The sequence below is a fragment of the Oncorhynchus keta genome, unplaced genomic scaffold (genome assembly GCF_023373465.1).
Source record: "Oncorhynchus keta strain PuntledgeMale-10-30-2019 unplaced genomic scaffold, Oket_V2 Un_contig_2926_pilon_pilon, whole genome shotgun sequence".
In the NCBI taxonomy this organism is placed as follows: Eukaryota; Metazoa; Chordata; class Actinopteri; order Salmoniformes; family Salmonidae; genus Oncorhynchus; species Oncorhynchus keta.
Window position 1 is genome coordinate 27,056 of NW_026286458.1, and position 24,401 is coordinate 51,456.

General features: G+C 32.7%; 1 protein-coding gene and 1 long non-coding RNA gene across 3 annotated transcripts in view; both read right to left on the reverse strand.

Moving 5' to 3' along the window:
• Positions 1–13,081, reverse strand: part of LOC127923315 (unconventional myosin-XV-like) — a gene marked incomplete at both ends in the record, with an annotated part of 38,208 nt that extends 25,127 nt beyond the window's left edge. Inside the window, one exon of the mRNA XM_052507314.1 lies at positions 12,958–13,081. Within this exon, the coding sequence (XP_052363274.1) occupies positions 12,958–13,081 (124 nt within the window). The remainder of the gene's footprint in view (positions 1–12,957) is intronic.
• LOC127923314 (uncharacterized) lies at positions 9,846–10,956 on the reverse strand. 2 transcript variants are annotated; one of them, XR_008114084.1, is made up of 3 exons: positions 10,686–10,956; positions 10,181–10,399; positions 9,846–9,890 (listed from the first exon to the last, which is right to left on the reverse strand). It is a non-coding gene; the product is annotated as an uncharacterized LOC127923314 (long non-coding RNA). The 2 variants fall into 2 exon arrangements; XR_008114085.1 differs by lacking the exon at positions 9,846–9,890 and having other exon boundaries at positions 10,149–10,251; positions 10,323–10,399.
• Positions 13,082–24,401: the final 11,320 nt, after the last annotated feature.

Sequence of the window (24,401 nt, forward strand, 5' to 3'; positions counted from 1 at the left end):
GTATGGTACAGGGTGTCTGACTTGGTACAGGGTAGGGTACAGGGTTACGTGTACAGGGCAGGGTACAGGGTAGGGTACAGGGTACAGGGTACAGGGTCTGGTACAGGGTATGGTACAGGGTAGGGTACAGGGCAGGGTACAGGGCAGGGTACAGGGCAGGGTACAGGGCAGGGTACAGGGTACGGTACAGGGTATGGTACAGGGTATGGTACAGGGTAGGGTACAGGGCAGGGGACAGGGTAGGGTACAGGGTACGGTACAGGGCAGGGTACGGTACAGGGCAGGGTACAGGGTACGGTACAGGGTAGGGTACAGGGTACGGTACAGGGCAGGGTACAGGGTACGGTACAGGGTATGGTACAGGATAGGGTACAGGGCAGGGTACGGTACAGGGTAGGGTACAGGGTACGGTACAGGGCAGGGTACAGGGCAGGGGGCAGGGTACGGTACAGGGCAGGGTACAGGGTACGGTACAGGATAGGGTACGGTACAGGGCAGGGGGCAGGGTACGGTACAGGGCAGGGTACAGGGTACGGTACAGGGCAGGGTACGGTACAGGGCAGGGTACAGGGTACGGTACAGGGCAGGGGACAGGATAGGGTACAGGGCAGGGGACAGGGTAGGGTACAGGGTACGGTACAGGGTAGGGGACAGGGTAGGGTACAGGGCAGGGTACAGGATAGGGTACAGGGCAGGGGACAGGGTAGGGTACAGGGCACGGTACAGGGTACGGTACAGGGTATGGTACAGGATAGGGTACAGGGTAGGGTACGGTACAGGGCAGGGTACAGGGCAGGGTACAGGGCAGGGTACAGGGCAGGGTACAGGGCAGGGTACAGGGCACGGTACAGGGTACGGTACAGGGTATGGTACAGGATAGGGTACAGGGTAGGGTACGGTACAGGGCAGGGTACAGGGCAGGGTACAGGGCAGGGTACAGGGCAGGGTACAGGGCAGGGTACAGGGCACGGTACAGGGTACGGTACAGGGTATGGTACAGGATAGGGTACAGGGTAGGGTACAGGGTAGGGTACAGGGTACGGTACAGGGCAGGGTACGGTACAGGGCAGGGTACGGTACAGGGCAGGGTACGGTACAGGGCAGGGTACGGTACAGGGCAGGGGACAGGATAGGGTACAGGATAGGGTACAGGGCAGGGTACAGGGCACAGGGCAGGGTACAGGGTACAGGGCAGTGGACAGGATAGGGTACAGGGCAGGGTACAGGGCACAGGGCAGGGTACAGGGTACAGGGCAGGGGACAGGATAGGGTACAGGGTATGGTACAGGATAGGGTACAGGGTAGGGTACAGGGTAGGGTACAGGATAGGGTACAGGGTATGGTACAGGATAGGGTACAGGGTAGGGTACAGGATAGGGTACAGGGTAGGGTACAGGGTAGGGTACAGGGTACGGTACAGGGTAGGGTACAGGGCAGGGTACAGGGCAGGGGACAGGGCAGGGGTACAGGGTAGGGTACAGGGCAGGGTACAGGGCAGGGGACAGGGTAGGGTACAGGGTACGGTACAGGGTACGGGACAGGGTACGGTACAGGGTAGGGTACAGGGCAGGGTACAGGGCAGGGGACAGGGTAGGGTACAGGGTACGGTACAGGGCAGGGGACAGGGTACGGTACAGGGTAGGGTACAGGGCAGGGTACAGGGCAGGGGACAGGGTAGGGTACAGGGTAGGGGACAGGGTACAGTAACACTGCATGATAAACACACTAACACACCATACCTGGCATCACACCTGGCATCACACCTGGCATCAGAGGTAGGCCTGGTATGGAAGGCATGAGTGGCATCCCATGGAGGGGGGGCATGGCAAGGGGAGGGGCAGCAGGGGGTGTAGCAGTAGTGGTTGGGGGAGCTGAAGGTGCCCGAGCAGGAGGCTGGGTGTGGTAGGGGTGGCGGGCAGCAGGGGGTGAGGCAGGAGAGGTAGGCTGGGTGTGGTAGAGGTGGCGGGCAGCAGGGGGCGAGGCGGGAGAGGTAGGCTGGGTGTGGTAGGGGTGGTAGGCAGCAGGGGGTGAGGCAGGAGCGGTAGGCTGGGTGTGATAGGGGTGGCGGCCAGCAGGGGGTGAGGCAGGAGCGGTAGGCTGGGTGTGATAGGGGTGGCGGCCAGCAGGGGGCGAGGAAGGAAGCTGGTGGTACTGATGGTGGGAAGGGCTTGGCATTGTGGGTATAGGGGGTATCATCCCTCCCATCACTGGAAGCACTGGCACAGCTGGGTAGCAGACAGACAGGGTTAGGATACAGCTGGGTAGCAGACAGACAGGGTTAGGATACAGCTGGGTAGTAGACAGACAGGGTTAGGATACAGCTGGGTAGCAGACAGACAGGGTTAGGATACAGCTGGGTAGCAGACAGACAGGGTTAGGATACAGCTGGGTAGTAGACAGACAGGGTTAGGATACAGCTGGTAGTGAGACAGACAGACAGACAGGGTTAGGATACAGCTGGGCAGCAGACAGACAGGAGACAGGGTTAGGATACAGCTGGGTAGCAGACAGACAGGAGACAGGGTTAGGATACAGCTGGGTAGCAGACAGACAGGAGACAGGGTTAGGATACAGCTGGGTAGTAGACAGACAGGAGACAGGGTTAGGATACAGCTGGGTAGCAGACAGACAGGGTTAGGATACAGCTGGGTAGCAGACAGACAGGAGACAGGGTTAGGATACAGCTGGACAGCAGACAGACAGGGTTAGGATACAGCTGGGTAGCAGACAGACAGGGTTAGGATACAGCTGGGTAGTAGACAGACAGGAGACAGGGTTAGGATACAGCTGGGTAGTAGACAGACAGGGTTAGGATACAGCTGGGTAGTAGACAGACAGGGTTAGGATACAGCTGGGTAGTAGACAGACAGGGTTAGGATACAGCTTGGTAGTAGACAGACAGGGTTAGGATACAGCTTGGTAGTAGACAGACAGGGTTAGGATACAGCTTGGTAGCAGACAGACAGGGTTAGGATACAGCTGGGTAGTAGACAGGCAGGGTTAGGATACAGCTGGGTAGTAGACAGACAGGGTTAGGATACAGCTGGGTAGTAGACAGACAGGGTTAGGATACAGCTTGGTAGTAGACAGACAGGGTTAGGATATAGCTGGGTAGCAGACAGACAGGAGACAGGGTTAGGATACAGCTGGGTAGTAGACAGACAGGGTTAGGATACAGCTGGGTAGCAGACAGGGGACAGGGTTAGGATACAGCTGGGTAGTAGACAGACAGGGTTAGGATACAGCTGGGTAGCAGACAGACAGGGTTAGGATACAGCTGGGTAGTAGACAGACAGGGGACAGGGTTAGGATACAGCTGGGTAGTAGACAGACAGGGTTAGGATACAGCTGGGTAGCAGACAGACAGGGTTAGGATACAGCTGGGTAGCAGACAGACAGAGTTAGGATACAGCTGGGTAGTAGACAGACAGGGTTAGGATACAGCTGGGTAGTAGACAGACAGGGTTAGGATACAGCTGGGTAGTAGACAGACAGGGTTAGGATACAGCTGGGTAGTAGACAGACAGGGTTAGGATACAGCTGGGTAGTAGACAGACAGGGTTAGGATACAGCTGGGTAGTAGACAGAGAGGGGACAGGGTTAGGATACAGCTGGGTAGTAGACAGACAGGGTTAGGATACAGCTGGGTAGCAGACAGACAGGGTTAGGATACAGCTGGGTAGCAGACAGACAGGGTTAGGATACAGCTGGGTAGTAGACAGACAGGGTTAGGATACAGCTGGGTAGTAGACAGACAGGGTTAGGATACAGCTGGGTAGTAGACAGACAGGGTTAGGATACAGCTGGGTAGTAGACAGACAGGGTTAGGATACAGCTGGGTAGTAGACAGACAGGGTTAGGATACAGCTGGGTAGCAGACAGACAGGGTTAGGATACAGCTTGGTAGCAGACAGACAGGGTTAGGATACAGCTGGGTAGCAGACAGACAGGGTTAGGATACAGCTGGGTAGCAGACAGACAGGGTTAGGATACAGCTGGGTAGTAGACAGACAGGGTTAGGATACAGCTGGGTAGTAGACAGACAGGGTTAGGATACAGCTGGGTAGTAGACAGACAGGGTTAGGATACAGCTGGGTAGTAGACAGACAGGGGACAGGGTTAGGATACAGCTGGGTAGTAGACAGACAGGGTTAGGATACAGCTGGGTAGCAGACAGACAGGGTTAGGATACAGCTGGGTAGCAGACAGACAGAGTTAGGATACAGCTGGGTAGTAGACAGACAGGGTTAGGATACAGCTGGGTAGTAGACAGACAGGGTTAGGATACAGCTGGGTAGTAGACAGACAGGGTTAGGATACAGCTGGGTAGTAGACAGACAGGGTTAGGATACAGCTGGGTAGTAGACAGACAGGGTTAGGATACAGCTGGGTAGCAGACAGACAGGGTTAGGATACAGCTTGGTAGAAGACAGACAGGGTTAGGATACAGCTGGGTAGCAGACAGACAGGGTTAGGATACAGCTTGGTAGCAGACAGACAGGGTTAGGATACAGCTGGGTAGCAGACAGACAGGGAACAAGCTTAGGGTTTAGGATGTAGGGTTAGGGTACAGAGGACAGATTTAGGGTACAGGGTTAGGGAACACCCTATACCCAACAGAGGGTTTAGGGCAGGGGTGTCAAACATACGGCCCGCGGGCCGGAACCGGCCCCCAAGGAGGTTCGATCAGGCCCGCAGGATAATTTGAAAGTGGAAAAAATGCATAAAAGACATGGAATTAATATTTTTAATTCGCTGCAATTCATGGATTATCCGCTAAGGGGCGCACTCTTTCCATCAGAGTAGAAGACAAGCCGCATCACTGAGACAGACTGAAAACAGCAACGGTATCAATGCGCCATCTGCTGCTTGTTACGACGTTGTTAATACCTTGGTCTCTACCTCTCCGCTACACCCTCATTAGCCAAAATGTCGTTATCCAAACGGAGAAAAGTAGATAAGGAGTGTAGAATTTTCAAAGAAAAATGGACCACGTCCTATTTATTAACAGAGATGCACGGAAAACCTTTGTGCTTGGTGTGTTTGCAACAAGTTTTCGGTATTGAAGGAATATAATACACGCCACTACGAGACTCATCACAGCGAAAAACTAGACTAACACCTTTAAAATGCTGCCTTAGATACTGTTTGCATTGAAAGAATACAGCTCTGTGAAGATGAATCCTTACTGTGGTGATTTAAAAAATGTGCACTTTAATGTTAGTCAGCAGCTTCAAAACAAAAGTTGTGTGATGGTATTTACTGTTCATACAACTCCATACATTTTCAGTATGTATTGTATGTGTATGTATGTTTCATGTATGAAGTTTACAGATTTACAGGACAGAACACTTTCTTCATTACAAATTTAAAACTTAGGAAGGTGTACAGGGATTACATTTAGATTTTATATGCGTATGTGTAAGTGGTTTAAAAATTCCTTTCTTTAAAAGTCTCATTTAATCTTAAAGTGCATTACTATATTTTTCAGTACCAATTAAAGTTTTGTGCCTTTGTACAATCAGTGGGATCAGTTGCAATGCATATTTGTGAATGATAAAAGTAAATTGCACATTTGTCTAAGGAAATATGAGGTGTTTCATGAAATGTTTTGTAAAGGGATAGTTCATTAAATTTCAATATTTTCCTAATGTTCTTGTGCTTCTTGGTTATTTATAGCAGAGTATGGTATAATTTTAATGGTCCGGCCCACTTGACATCTCCCTAGGCCGTATGTGGCCCACGATGCGAAATGAGTTTGACACCCCTGGTTTAGGGTATAGGGCAAAGCATCAAGATCACCAGGACTTTCTGAAAGGAAGCTTCATCTCACTAAAACAAAAGCCTAACCGCTGAACATAAAACCAACCCCTGAATCATTAGATATCACTGAAACCACTTCCAGTAGTGGTTTATTATGTATGAGATCAGAGAGAGATGCCTGGTTTAAACAGGAACACACACAGAGAGAGAGAGGCCTGGTTTAAACAGGAACACACACAGAGAGAGAGAGGCCTGGTTTAAACAGGAACACAGAGAGAGAGGCCTGGTTTAAACAGGAACACACAGAGAGGCCTGGTTTAAACAGGAACACAGAGAGAGGCCTGGTTTAAACAGGAACACAGAGAGAGGCCTGGTTTAAACAGGAACACAGAGAGAGGCCTGGTTTAAACAGGAACACAGAGAGAGGCCTGGTTTAAACAGGAACACAGAGAGAGAGATGCCTGGTTTAAACAGGAACACAGAGAGAGAGAGAGGCCTGGTTTAAACAGGAACACAGAGAGAGGCCTGGTTTAAACAGGAACACAGAGAGAGAGAGAGAGAGGCCTGGTTTAAACAGGAACACAGAGAGAGAGAGGCCTGGTTTAAACAGGAACACAGAGAGAGGCCTGGTTTAAACAGGAACACACAGAGAGGCCTGGTTTAAACAGGAACACAGAGAGAGGCCTGGTTTAAACAGGAACACACAGAGAGAGAGAGAGAGGCCTGGTTTAAACAGGAACACAGAGAGAGGCCTGGTTTAAACAGGAACACAGAGAGAGGCCTGGTTTAAACAGGAACACAGAGAGAGGCCTGGTTTAAACAGGAACACAGAGAGAGAGAGAGAGGCCTGGTTTAAACAGGGACACAGAGAGAGAGAGAGAGAGAGGCCTGGTTTAAACAGGAACACAGAGAGAGAGAGAGGCCTGGTTTAAACAGGAACACAGAGAGAGAGGCCTGGTTTAAACAGGAACACAGAGAGAGGCCTGGTTTAAACAGGAACACAGAGAGAGGCCTGGTTTAAACAGGGACACAGAGAGAGGCCTGGTTTAAACAGGAACACAGAGACAGCAGCTGTTGTCATGTTGTTGTCATGTTGAGTTGCTACCACGTTGTTGTCATGTTGTGTTGCTACCATGTTGTTGTCATGTTGTGTTTCTACCATGTTGTTGTCATGTTGAGTTGCTACCACGTTGTTGTCATGTTGTGTTGCTACCATGTTGTTGTCATGTTGTGTTGCTACCATGGTGTTGTCATGTTGTGTTGCTACCATGTTGTTGTCATGTTGTGTTTCTACCATGGTGTTGTCATGTTGTGTTGCTACCATGGTGTTGTCATGTTGTGTTGCTACCATGTTGTTGTCATGTTGTGTTGCTACCATGTTGTGTTGCTACCATGCTGTGTTGTCATGTTGTGTTGCTACCATGCTGTTGTCATGTTGAGTTGCTACCATGGTGTTGTCATGTTGTGTTGCTACCATGTTGTTGTCATGTTGTGTTGCTACCATGGTGTTGTCATGTTGTGTTGCTACCATGTTGTTGTCATGTTGTGTTGCTACCATGGTGTTGTCATGTTGTGTTGCTACCATGTTGTTGTCATGTTGTGTTGCTACCACGTTGTTGTCATGTTGTGTTGCTACCATGTTGTTGTCATGTTGTGTTTCTACCATGTTGTTGTCATGTTGAGTTGCTACCACGTTGTTGTCATGTTGTGTTGCTACCATGTTGTTGTCATGTTGTGTTGCTACCATGGTGTTGTCATGTTGTGTTGCTACCATGTTGTTGTCATGTTGTGTTTCTACCATGTTGTTGTCATGTTGTGTTGCTACCATGTTGTGTTGCTACCATGCTGTGTTGTCATGTTGTGTTGCTACCATGGTGTTGTCATGTTGTGTTGCTACCATGTTGTTGTCATGTTGTGTTGCTACCATGTTGTGTTGTACCATGTTGTCATGTTGTGTTGCTACCATGCTGTTGTCATGTTGTGTTGCTACCATGTTGTTGTCATGTTGTGTTGCTACCATGTTGTTGTCATGTTGTGTTGCTACCATGTTGTTGTCATGTTGTGTTGCTACCATGTTGTTGTCATGTTGTGTTGCTACCATGGTGTTGTCATGTTGTGTTGCTACCATGTTGTTGTCATGTTGTGTTGCTACCATGGTGTTGTCATGTTGTGTTGCTACCATGTTGTTGTCATGTTGTGTTGCTACCATGGTGTTGTCATGTTGTGTTGCTACCATGGTGTTGTCATGTTGTGTTGCTACCATGTTGTTGTCATGTTGTGTTGCTACCATGGTGTTGTCATGTTGTGTTGCTACCATGTTGTTGTCATGTTGTGTTTCTACCATGTTGTTGTCATGTTGTGTTGCTACCATGCTGTTGTCATGTTGTGTTGCTACCACGTTGTTGTCATGCTGTGTTGCTACCATGTTGTGTTGCTACCATGCTGTGTTGTCATGTTGTGTTGCTACCACGTTGTTGTCATGCTGTGTTGCTACCACGTTGTTGTCATGCTGTGTTGCTACCATGTTGTGTTGCTACCATGCTGTGTTGTCATGTTGTGATGCTACCATGTTGTTGTCATGTTGTGTTGCTACCATGCTGTGTTGTCATGTTGTGTTGCTACCATGCTGTGTTGTCATGTTGTGATGCTACCATGTTGTTGTCATGTTGTGTTGCTACCACGTTGTTGTCATGCTGTGTTGCTACCATGTTGTGTTGCTACCATGCTGTGTTGTCATGTTGTGTTGCTACCACGTTGTTGTCATGCTGTGTTGCTACCACGTTGTTGTCATGCTGTGTTGCTACCATGTTGTGTTGCTACCATGCTGTGTTGTCATGTTGTGATGCTACCATGTTGTTGTCATGTTGTGTTGCTACCATGCTGTGTTGTCATGTTGTGTTGCTACCATGCTGTGTTGTCATGTTGTGTTGCTACCATGTTGTTGTCATGCTGTGTTGCTACCATGTTGTTGTTATGTTGTGTTGCTACCATGCTGTGTTGTCATGTTGTGATGCTACCATGTTGTTGTTATGTTGTGTTGCTACCATGTTGTTGTCATGCTGTGTTGCTACCATGTTGTTGTTATGTTGTGTTGCTACCATGTTGTTGTTATGTTGTGTTGCTACCATGTTTGTGTTGCTACCATGTTGTTGTCATGCTGTGTTGTCATGTTGTGATGCTACCATGTTGTTGTCATGTTGTGTTGCTACCATGTTGTTGTTATGTTGTGTTGCTACCATGTTGTGTTGCTACCATGCTGTGTTGTCATGTTGTGTTGCTACCATGTTGTTGTCATGTTGTGTTGCTACCATGTTGTTGCGATGCTACCATGTTGTTGTCATGTTGTGGTGCTACCATGTTGTTGTCATGTTGTGTTGCTACCATGTTGTGTTGCTACCATGTTGTTGTCATGTTGTGTTGCTACCATGTTGTTGTGATGCTACCATGTTGTTGTCATGTTGTGGTGCTACCATGTTGTTGTTATGTTGTGGTGCTACCATGTTGTTGTCATGTTGTGTTGCTGCCTTGCTATGTTATTGTCTTAGGTCTCTCTCTGGTCCTGGGGCTCTGTTCACAAACACACCCCATAGAGAGATGAACCTGGAGAAGAGTCCCCTAAGCAAGCTGGTCCTGGGGCTCTGTTCACAAACACAAACACACCCTACAGAGAGATGAACCTGGAGAAGAGTTCCCTAAGCAAGCTGGTCCTGGGGCTCTGTTCACAAACACAAACACACCCTACAGAGAGATGAACCTGGAGAAGAGTTCCCTAAGCAAGCTGGTCCTGGGGCTCTGTTCACAAACACACCCTACAGAGAGATGAACCTGGAGAAGAGTCCCCTAAGCAAGCTGGTCCTGGGGCTCTGTTCACAAACACAAACACACCCTACAGAGAGATGAACCTGGAGAAGAGTTCCCTAAGCAAGCTGGTCCTGGGGCTCTGTTCACAAACACAAACACACCCTACAGAGAGATGAACCTGGAGAAGAGTTCCCTAAGCAAGCTGGTCCTGGGGCTCTGTTCACAAACAGACCCTACAGAGAGATGAACCTGGAGAAGAGTCCCCTAAGCAAGCTGGTCCTGGGGCTCTGTTCACAAACACAAACACACCCTACAGAGAGATGAACCTGGAGAAGAGTTCCCTAAGCAAGCTGGTCCTGGGGCTCTGTTCACAAACACACCCTACAGAGAGATGAGCCTGGAGAAGAGTCCCCTAAGCAAGCTGGTCCTGGGGCTCTGCTCACAAACAGACCCTACAGAGAGATGAACCTGGAGAAGAGTCCCCTAAGCAAGCTGGTCCTGGGGCTCTGTTCTCAAACACAAACACACCCCACAGAGAGATGAACCTGGAGAAGAGTCCCCTAAGCAAGTTGGTCCTGGGGCTCTGTTCACAAACAGACCCTACAGAGAGATGAACCTGGAGAAGAGTCCCCTAAGCAAGCTGGTCCTGGGGCTCTGTTCACAAACACACCCTACAGAGAGATGAACCTGGAGAAGAGTTCCCTAAGCAAGCTGGTCCTGGGGCTCTGTTCACAAACACACCCTACAGAGAGATGAACCTGGAGAAGAGTCCCCTAAGCAAGCTGGTCCTGGGGCTCTGTTCACAAACACAAACACACCCTACAGAGAGATGAACCTGGAGAAGAGTCCCCTAAGCAAGCTGGTCCTGGGGCTCTGTTCACAAACACACCCTACAGAGAGACCCCTGGAGAAGAGTTCCCTAAGCAAGCTGGTCCTGGGGCTCTGTTCACAAACACACCCTACAGAGATGAACCTGGAGAAGAGTCCCCTAAGCAAGCTGGTCCTGGGTCTCTGTTCTCAAACACAAACACACCCCACAGAGAGATGAACCTGGAGAAGAGTCCCCTAAGCAAGCTGGTCCTGGGGCTCTGTTCACAAACACACCCTACAGAGAGATGAACCTGGAGAAGAGTCCCCTAAGCAAGCTGGTCCTGGGGCTCTGTTCACAAACACAAACACACCCTACAGAGAGATGAACCTGGAGAAGAGTCCCCTAAGAGCCCCAGGACAGCAGCACAATTAGACCCAACCAAATCATGAGAAAACAAAAATATAATTATTTCCAATGTGTCAAGTAATTAACAACAAAACAGGGCAAACTAGAATGCTATTTGGCCCTAAACAGAGAGTACACAGTGGCAGAATACCTGAGCACAGTGACTGACCCTAAACAGAGAGGACCCAGTGGCAGAATACCTGACCACTGTGACTGACCCTAAACAGAGAGTGGTAGAATACCTGACCACTGTGACTGACCCTAAACAGAGAGTACACAGTGGCAGAATACCTGAGCACTGTGACTGACCCTAAACTGAGAGGACACAGTGGCAGAATACCTGAGCACTGTGACTGACCCTAAACAGAGAGGACACAGTGGCAGAATACCTGAGCACTGTGACTGACCCTAAACAGAGAGTGGTAGAATACCTGACCACTGTGACTGACCCTAAACTGAGAGGACACAGTGGCAGAATACCTGAGCACAGTGACTGACCCTAAACAGAGAGTACACAGTGGCAGAATACCTGAGCACTGTGACTGACCCTAAACAGAGAGTACACAGTGGCAGAATACCTGAGCACTGTGACTGACCCTAAACAGAGAGTACACAGTGGCAGAATACCTGAGCACAGTGACTGACCCTAAACAGAGAGGACACAGTGGCAGAATACCTGAGCACTGTGACTGACCCTAAACAGAGAGTGGCAGAATACCTGACCACTGTGACTGACCCTAAACAGAGAGGACACAGTGGCAGAATACCTGACCACTGTGACTGACCCTAAACTGAGAGTACACAGTGGCAGAATACCTGAGCACTGTGACTGACCCTAAACAGAGAGGACACAGTGGCAGAATACCTGTCCACTGTGACTGACCCAAACTTAAGGAAAGCTTTGTAGAGACTCAGTGAGCATAGCCTTGCTATTGAGAAAGGCCGCCGTAGGCAGACATGGCTCTCAAGAGAAGACAGGCTATGTGCTCACTGCCCACAAAATGAGGTGGAAACTGAGCTGCACTTCCTAACCTCCTGCCCAATGTATGACCATATTAGAGAGACATATTTCCCTCAGATTACACAGATACACAAAGAATTAGAAAACAAACCCAATTTTGATAAACTCCCATATCGACTGGGTGAAATACCACAGTGTGACTTCACAGCAGCAAGATTTGTGACCCGTTGCCACGAGAAAAGGGCAACCAGTGAAGAACAAACACCATTATAAATACAACCCATATTTATGCTTATTTATTTTCCCTTTTGTTCTTTAACTATTTGCACATAAAATGACATTTTAAATGTATTTATTTTTTGGGAACTTCTGTGAGTAATTTTTATTGTTTATTTCACTTTGTTTATTATCTACTTCACAAGCCTTGGCAACGTTAACATGTTTCCCATGACAACAAGCCCAGACAGACAGACAGACAGACAGACAGACAGACAGACAGACAGACAGACAGACAGGCAGGCAGGCAGACAGGCAGGCAGGCAGGCAGGCAGACAGGCTTGCAGGCAGGCAGGCAGGCAGGCAGGCAGGCAGGCAGGCAGACAGACAGACAGACAGACAGACAGACAGACAGACAGACAGAAAGAAAGAATTGGGGAGCAGACAGACAGACAGACAGACAGACAGACAGACAGACAGACAGACAGACAGAAAGAAAGAAAGAAAGAATTGGGGAGCAGACAGACAGACAGACAGACAGACAGACAGACAGACAGACAGACAGAGAAGACGGAGACAGTGACAGAGACAGACAGACAGGAAACGATGCAGGTCAGAACATTCAGAAACAGACAGACAGACAGACAGACAGACAGACAGACAGACAGACAGACAGACAGACAGACAGAGAAAGAAAAGAAACCTCCTGGCAGGCCAACAGACAGACAGACAACAGACAGACAGACAGACAGACAGACAGACAAACAAACAGACAGACAGACAGACAGACAGACAGACAGACAGACAGACAGACAGACAGACAGACAGACAGACAGGAAACGACCGATGCAGGTCAGAACATTCTAGAAACCGACAGACAGACAGACAGACAGACAGACAGACAGACAGACAGGAAACGACCGATGCAGGTCAGAACATTCTAGAAACCGACAGACAGACAGACAGACAGACAGACAGACAGACAGACAGACAGACAGACCTCCGGGCTGTAGTCCTGGGGGATATGGTCTGCTGGAAGGGGCCTGACCCCTCTCCTCCTCTCCTCCTCCTATTCCTCCTCCTCCCTTCATCCGGCCTGTCATACTGGCTGGCTTGTCCAGGTCCTGAGAGAGACGGAGAACAGTGTTGAGACTAAAACAGGCTGATGGACGGAGTGAGAGAGACAGAGGAAAGGACAGAGAGGAACAGAGAGGGAGGTCCGTAATTGGCCCAGTCATTGGAACTCTATCCTCCCTGGGTAATACCATACACACCCTAAGAGCTGCACACACAACCTTCTGCTGCTCAAACCCCAGACAGACACACAACCTTCTGCTGCCAATCCCCCAGACAGACACACAACCTTCTGCTGCCAATCCCCCAGACAGACACACAACCTTCTGCTGCCAATCCCCCAGACAGACACACAACCTTCTGCTGCCAATCCCCCAGACAGACACACAACCTTCTGCTGCCAATCCCCCAGACAGACACACAACCTTCTGCTGCCAATCCCCCAGACAGACACACAACCTTCTGCTGCCAATCCCCCAGACAGACACACCACCTCCTGCTCTGCTCTCAATCTCCCAGACAGACACACCACCTCCTGCTCTGCTCTCAATCTCCCAGACAGACACACCACCTCCTGCTCTGCTCTCAATCTCCCAGACAGACACACAACCTCCTGCTCAATCCCCCAGACAGACACACAACCTTCTGCTCTGCTGTCCCAATCCCCATTATGATGTATTATGTTATGTCAATCCCCCAGACAGACACACAACCTTCTGTTGCCCAATCCCCAGACAGACACACATTACCTTCTGCTGTATTATGTTATGACAGACACACAACCTTCTGATGCCAATATTATATTTAACCTTCTTTATTATGATATATTATATTATGATATATTATATTATGATGTATTACATGATATATTATATTGCAATGTATTATACATGATATTATAACCAATGTCTTATCAATGTATTATATTACACAATCTGTATTATGATGTCAATTAATGTATTATGTTACAACCTTCTGCTGCCAATGTATTATATTACAACCTTATGCTAATATATTATATTAATGTATTACACACAACCTTTATATTAATGTAATATATTAATGTATTATGTATTATATTATAATCATATGTTATGATGTATTATATATTATGTTATGATTATTATGATGTATTATATTATCATTACCAATTTATGATAATGTATTATATTACAATGTTATGATGCTATTATGTTATGATATATTATGATTAGATGTATTATGAACCTTATGATATATTTCCAATGTATTATATTATGATGTATTATATTTAATATTATATTCCCCAATGTATTATATTATGAACCTTATTATATTATGATATATTATATTATAATGTATTATATTCCCCAATGTATTATGTTATGATGTATTATATTACCAATGTTATTATAATGTATTATTTAATGTATATATTTAATATATTATGCCAATGTATTATGTTATGATATGTTATGACAATGTATTATAATTATATTCTTATATTACCAATCCCCAATGTAGATATATTATAATAATAATTATATTGCCAATATATTATAATGTATTATATTACACAATTCTATATTGCAATGTTATCCCCCAATGTAGATATTACAATGTTATATTATATATGCCAATGTATTATCCCCCAATATATTACACAATGTATTATATTGCTGTCAATGTATTATACACAATTAATATATTATAATGTATTATATTATGATATATATATTATAATGTATTATATTATTATGTTATAATGTATTATATTACCAATCCCCCAATATGTTATACACAATGTATTATATTCAATGTATTATATTATATACAATGTATTATGATGTATTATATTATGTATTATATTACCAATGTATTATCCCCAATGTATTATATTATAATATATTATATTACCAATATATTATATTATAATGTATTATATTATGATAGTTTATATTATATTATAATATATTGCCAATGTATTATATTATGATATTATATTACAATGTATTATATTATAATGTAATATTATGACATATATTACAATGTATTATATTCTAATGTCAATATATTATATTATGATGTATTATATTAAATGTATTATAATATAATATATTATGATTATATTTGACATGTATTACCTTCTATATTATAATGTATTATATTATATGATATATATTATAATGTATATATGATGTATTATATTTAATGATATATTATATTAATGTATTATATTATAATGTATATATTATGATGTATTATATATTATGATATATTATATTATAATGTATTATATTATCCAATGTATTATATTATAATGTATTATAATATTATATATAATGTATTATATATTACCAACAATATTATATTATGATATATTATATTATAATGTATTATATTATGATATTATATATATTTAATGTAATATATTATGTATTATATTATAATGTATTATATTATAATGTATATATTACAATGTATTATATTACCAATGTATTATATTGCCAATGTATATATTATTATATATTAATGTATTATATTATGATAATATTTATTACCAATGTATTATATTATAATGTAATATATTAATGTATTATATTACCAATGTATTATATTACCAATGTATTATATTATATGTATTATATTATTATTATATTATAATATATTATATTATAATGTATTATAATGTATTATATTATAATGTATTATATTACCAAATGTATATTATGATATATTATATTATGATATATTATATTACCAATGTATTATATTATGATATATTATGTTATATTACCAATATATTATATTAATATATTATATTATATATTATATTATAATGTATTATATTATATGTATTATATTATATTATATTACCAATGTATTATATTATAATGTATTATATTATAATGTATTATATTATGATTAATGTATTATATTATGATGTATTATATTATGATATATTATATTATAATGTATTATATGATAATATTACCAATGTATTATATTATTATATTATAATGTATTATATTACCAATGTATTATATTACCAATGTATTATAATGTATTATATATATTATATATATATATATATATATATTAATTATGATATATTACCAATGTATTATATTATGATATATTATATTACCAATGTATTATGTTATGATAATATATTACCAATGTTATATTATGATATATTATGATATATTATAATGTATATATTATATTATGATATATTATATTATATTATAATATATATTATATTACCAATGTATTATATTATAATGTATTATATTATGATATACAATATTATATATTATATTACCAATGTATTATATTATAATGTATTATAATGTATATATTATGATGTATTATATTACCAATGTATATATATTATATATATTAATTAATATATTACCAATGTATTATATATATTATAATGTATTATATTATGTATTATATGTACCAATGTATTATTATGATATATATTACCAATGTATTATATTATAATGTATTATATTTATGTATATTATATTATGATGTATTATATTATGATGTATTATATATTATATATATTACCAATGTATTATATTATAATGTATATATATATGTATTATATTATAATGTATTATATATTTATATATTATATTATGATATATTATATTATATATTATATTATAATATATTATGATATAATATATTATAATGTATATATTACCAATGTAATATATTGATGTATTATATTACCAATGTATTATACCAATGTATATTATAATATTATATTATAATGTATTATATTGCAATGTATTATATTATAATGTATTATATTTATATTATATTATATTAATGTATTATATTATATAATATATTGCAATGTATTATATTGCAATGTATATATTAATGTATTATATTACCAATATATTATATTATAATGTATTATATTTATGTATTATATTATATATATTAATATATTATATTATATTATAATATATTATATTATGATATATTATATTATAATGTATTATATTATAATGTATTATATTATAATGTATTATATTGCAATGTATATATTATAATGTATATTATATTATATATATTACCAATATATTATATTATGATATTATATTATATTACCAATGTATTATATTACCAATATATTATATTATAATGTATATAATATATTATGATATATATATAATGATTATATTATAATATTATAATGTATTATTATATTATATTATATTACCAATGTATTATATAATATTATATTACCAATGTAATATATTATATTATATGTTATATATATTGTTAATATATTATGTTTATGTATTATATTATAATGTATTATATTATATATAATGTATTATGATATTATATTATAATGTATTATATTATTGCAATATTATAATATATTATATTACCAATATATTATATTATAATGTATTATATTGCAATGTATTATATTATAATGTATTATATGTATGTATTATATTATATATTATATATATTATATTATATATATTAATGTATTATATTATAATGTATTATGATATATTATAATGTATTATATTATATTATATTACCAATGTATTATAATGTTATATTATATATTATAATGTATTATAATGTATTATACCAATGTATTATATTATATGTATATATTATAATGTATTATATTATATATTATATTACCAATATATTATGATATATATATATTATGATATTATATTATGATATTATGATATATTATGTTATAATTATGATATATTATAATGATATTATATTACCAATATATATATTATATTATATATTATATATTATATATGATGTATATATGTATTATATATATTATGATGTATTATATTATATATTATATTATATTATATTATATTAATGTATATATATTATTATGTATTATATTATGTATTATATTACCAATGTATTATATTATAATATTATGATATATTATACCAATGTATATATTATAATGTAATATATTATATTGCAATGTATATATATTAATGTATTATATTATTATATTTAATATATTTATAATGTATTATAATGTATTATATTATAATAATATATATTATAATATATTATATTGCAATGTATTATATTATGTATTATATTATAATTATATTATATTACCAATGTATTATATTACCAATGTATTATATTTATTATATTATATGCAATGTATTATATTATATGTTATTATATTATATATTATAATATATTATGATATATTATATGTATTATATATATTACCAATGTATATATTATATTATGCAATGTATTATATTACCAATATTATAATGTATTATATTTAATGTATTATATATACCAATGTATTATATTATATTATTATATTATATATATATTATAATGTATTATATTATGTAATATATTATACCAATGTATTATATTATATATATTATATTGCAATATTTATATATATTATAATGCAATATTATATTATATTATATATTATATTATATTACCAATGTATTATATTACCAATGTATTATATATATAATGTATTATATTGCAATGTATTATATTATATATTATTGCAATGTATTATATTATTAATGATATATATTATATTATGTATATATTATAATGTATATATTATAATGTATTATATTATATTATATTATATATTATATTATAATGTATATTATAATGTATTATATTATAATGTATATTATTATATTATGTTATTATATTATAATGATAATATTTATGATATTATATTATAATATATTATATTATGATAATATTATATTATATATTATGTATTATACCAATATTACCAATGTATTATATTACCAATGTATTATTAATGTAATATATTAATGTTATATATTATATTATATTATATATATTATATTATGTATTATATATATTATTATGTATTATATTACCAATATATTATATTATGATATATTATATTATATATTTATAATGTATTATATTATAATGTATTATATATTATGTATTATTATGTATTACAATGTATTTATGTATTATATTATGATATTATATATATTTAATGTATTATATTATAATATATTATAATGTATTATATTTATATTATGTATTACCAATATATTATATTATGATATATTATATTATAATGTATTATATTACCAATGTATTATATTATAATGTATTATATTACCAATGTATTATATTATAATGTAATATATTATAATGTATATATTATGTATTATATATATATATATACCAATGTATTATATTACCAATAATGTATTATATTATATATATTATAATATATTATATTTAATGTATTATATTATAATGTATTATATTATGTATTATATTATATTATAATATATTATAATGTATATTATATTTATTATATATTACCAATGTATTATATTATAATTATATAATATTATATTATTAATGTATTATATTATAATATATTATATTAATATATTACCAATTATATTATATTATAATGATATTATATTACCAATGTATTATAATGTATTATATTACCAATGTATTATATTATAATGTATTATAATGTAATATATTATAATGTATATATTATATTATATATATATATTATTATATTACCAATGTATTATATTACCAATGTATTATATTATAATGTATTATATTACCAATGTAATATATTATAATATATTATATTATATTATATTATAATGTATTATATTATTATAATGTATTATATTATACCAATATATTATATTATAATGTAAATATTATATTACCAATGTATTATATATTATATTAATGTATTATATTGCAATATATATTATATTATGTATTATATTATAATGTATTATTATTATTAATGTATTATATTATAATGTATTATGTTATAATGTATTATATTAATGTAATATATTATAATGTATTATATTATGATAATATTATATGTAATATATTTATGATATATTTATGATATATTATAATGTATTATATTATGATGTATTATATTATAATGTATTATATTATAATGTATTATATTATAATGTATGATATATATATTATGCAATGTATTATATTATAATTACCAATATATATATTATAATGATATATTATATTATAATGTATTATATATTACCAATGTATTATATTATAATGTATTATAATATATTATATTATATTATGTATATTGCAATGATATTATATTATAATATATATATTATACCAATGTATTATATTATATTATGTATTATATTACCAATGTATATATTATTATATATAATGTATTATATTTATGAATATTATATTATGATATATTATATTTACCAATGTATATTATATTATGATTATATTATATTATAATGTATTATATTATAATGTATATATTAATGTATTATATTATAATGTATTATATTACCAATGATATATTATATTATACCAATGTATTATATTATAATGTATTATATTATAATATATATTACCATGATTATGATATTATATTATGATATATTATATTATGATATATTATATTATTATATTACCAATGTATTATATTATAATGTATTATATTATGATATATTATATTACCAATGTATTATATTACCAATGTATTATATTATAATTATTACCAATGTATTATATTATGAATATTATATTAATGTATTATATTACCAATGTATTATATTATGTAATATATTATATTATGTATATATATTATAATGTATTATTATGATTATATTATAATTATGATATTATAATGTATTATATTATAATGTATTATATTATGAATGTATTATATTATAATATATTATATTATAATGTATATATTATATTACAATGTATTATATTATGATATATTATATTACCAATATATTATATTATTATAATGTATTATATTATATTATGATAATATTATAATATTATATTATGATATATTATATTATAATGTATTATATTGCAATGTATTATATTACCAATGTATATTACCAATGTATTATATTATAATGTATTATATTATATGTATTACCAATGTATATATTACCAATGTATTATATGTATTATATTATGATATTATATTATAATGTATTATATTATAATATATTATAATGTATTATATTTATATATATTATATTATAATGTATTATGATATATTATATTATATGTATTATATTACCAATGTATTATATTACCAATGTATTATATTATAATTATTATATTATGATAATATATTACCAATGTATTATATTACCAATGTATTATATTATTATGTTACCAATGTATTATATTATAATTATTATATATATATTATATTAATGTATTATATTGCAATGTATTATATTATTATATTATATATATTATATATGATATATTATGATATATTATATTGCCAATTATATTACCAATTATTATGATATATTATATTACCAATGTATTATATTATATTAATATATTATATACCAATTATTGCAATGTATTATACCAATGTATTATATTATATATTATATTATATTTATGATATATTATATTACCAATGTATTATATTATGATATATTATATTATAATATATTATATGCAATGATATATTATATTATTATATTATAATATATTATAATGTTATATTATATTACAATATATATTATATATTATATTATAATGTATTATATTATAATATATTATATTACCAATGTATTATATTATAATGTATTATATTATTATGTATTATATTACCAATGTATTATATTACCAATGTATTATATTATAATATATTATAATGTATTATATTATATATATATATTATAATGTATTATATTACCAATGTATTATATACCAATGTATTATATTAATGTATTATACCAATGTATTATATATATTATATTACCAATGTATATATTATATATTATATTATATATATTACCAATGTATTATATTACCAATGTATTATATTATAATATTATATTACCAATGTATTATATTACCAATGTATTATATTATGATATATTATATTACCAATGTATTATATTAAATGTATATATATTATATTATAATGTATTATATATTATAATGTATTATATTATAATGTATTATATTACCAATGATATATTATAATGTATTATATTACCAATGTATTATATTACCAATGTATTATATTACCAATGTATTATTATGTAATATTAATGTATATATTATGAATATTATGAATATTATATTATGATGTATTATATTACCAATGTATTATATTTATGTATTATGTTATATATTATATTATGATATATTTATATATATATATTATATTATGATATATTATATTAATATATTATATTACCAATGTATATATTATATTATGTATATTATATTTATGTATTATATTACCAATGTATTATATTATAATATATTATATTATAATGTATTATATTATAAATGTATTATATTATAATTATATTATATATATTATAATGTATTATATTATAATGTATTATTTATGTATATTATATTATAATGTATTATATTACCAATGTATTATATTATAATATATATTATAATATTATATTATAATGATATTATGATATATTATATTATGATATTATATTATGATATATTATATTTATAATGTATAATGATATATTATATTATAATATATTATATATATATATTATGATTATTATATTATATATTGCAATATATTATATTATATATATTATAATGTATTATATTTATATGTTATATATATTATATTACCAATGATATATTATAATGTATTATATTATAATGTATATATATTATATTATATATTACCAATATTACCAATATATTATATTATAATGTATATTTATAATGTATTATATTATAATGTAATATATTACCAATGTATTATATTACCAATGTATTATATTGCAATGTATTATAATATATTATATTATAATGTATTATATTATAATGTCAATGTATTATATTATAATATTACCAATGTATTATATTATGTATTATATTACCAATGTATTATATTACCAATGTATTATATTATGATATATTATATTACCAATGTATTATATTGCAATGTATTATATTATAATTATAATATATTTATGATATATTATGATATTACCAATGTATATATATTGCAATGTATTATATTACCAATGTATTATATTATAATATATTATATTATAATATATTATAATGATATATTATAATGTAATATATTATAATGATGTATTATATTACCAATGTATTATATTACCAATATAATATATTATATTACCAATGTATTATATTACCAAATTATACCAATGTTAATATTATATTACCAATGTATTATATTATAATGTATATATTATAATGTATTATATTACCAATGTATTATATTACCAATGTATTATATTACCAATGTATTATATTTAAGTATTATATATATTAATTATATATATATTATAACCAATGTATTATATTATAATGTATTATATATAATGTATATTACCAATGTATATATATATTATATTATAATGTATTATATTATAATGTATTATATTACCAATATATTATATTACCAATGTATTATATTACCAATGTATTATATTATATATTATATTATAATATTATAATGTTATATTATTAATGTATTATATTATAATGTATTATATACAATATATTATAATTATATTATAATATTATAATATTATATATATTTATATTACCAATATTATATTACCAATGTATATATTGCAATGTATATATTGCAATGTATTATATTATAATACCAATTATATTACCAATTATATTATATTACCAATATTATATTACCAATGTATATATTACCAATATTATATTATGCAATATATTATAATGTATTATATTACCAATATATTATATTATAATATATTATTATATATTTATATTATAATATATTATAATGTATTATAATGTATATATATTGCCAATATTATAATGTATTATATTACCAATGTATATATTATAATGTATTACCAATGTATTATATTATAATGTATTATATTATGTATATATATATTATTATAATATATTACCAATGTATTATATTATAATGTATTATATATATATTATATTATAATGTATTATATTATGAATGTACCAATTACCAATTATATATTGCAATGTATTATATTATATTATATTACCAATGTATTATATTACCAATGTATTATATTACCAATGTATTATATTATAATATATTATATTACCAATGTATTATAAATATATTACCAATGTATTATATTATATATAATATATTACCAATGTTATTATAATATTACCAATGTATTATTATTATATTACCAATGTATTATATTACCAATGTACCAATGTATTATATTGCAATGTATATTGCAATGTACCAATGTATTATATTACCAATGTATTATATTATATGTA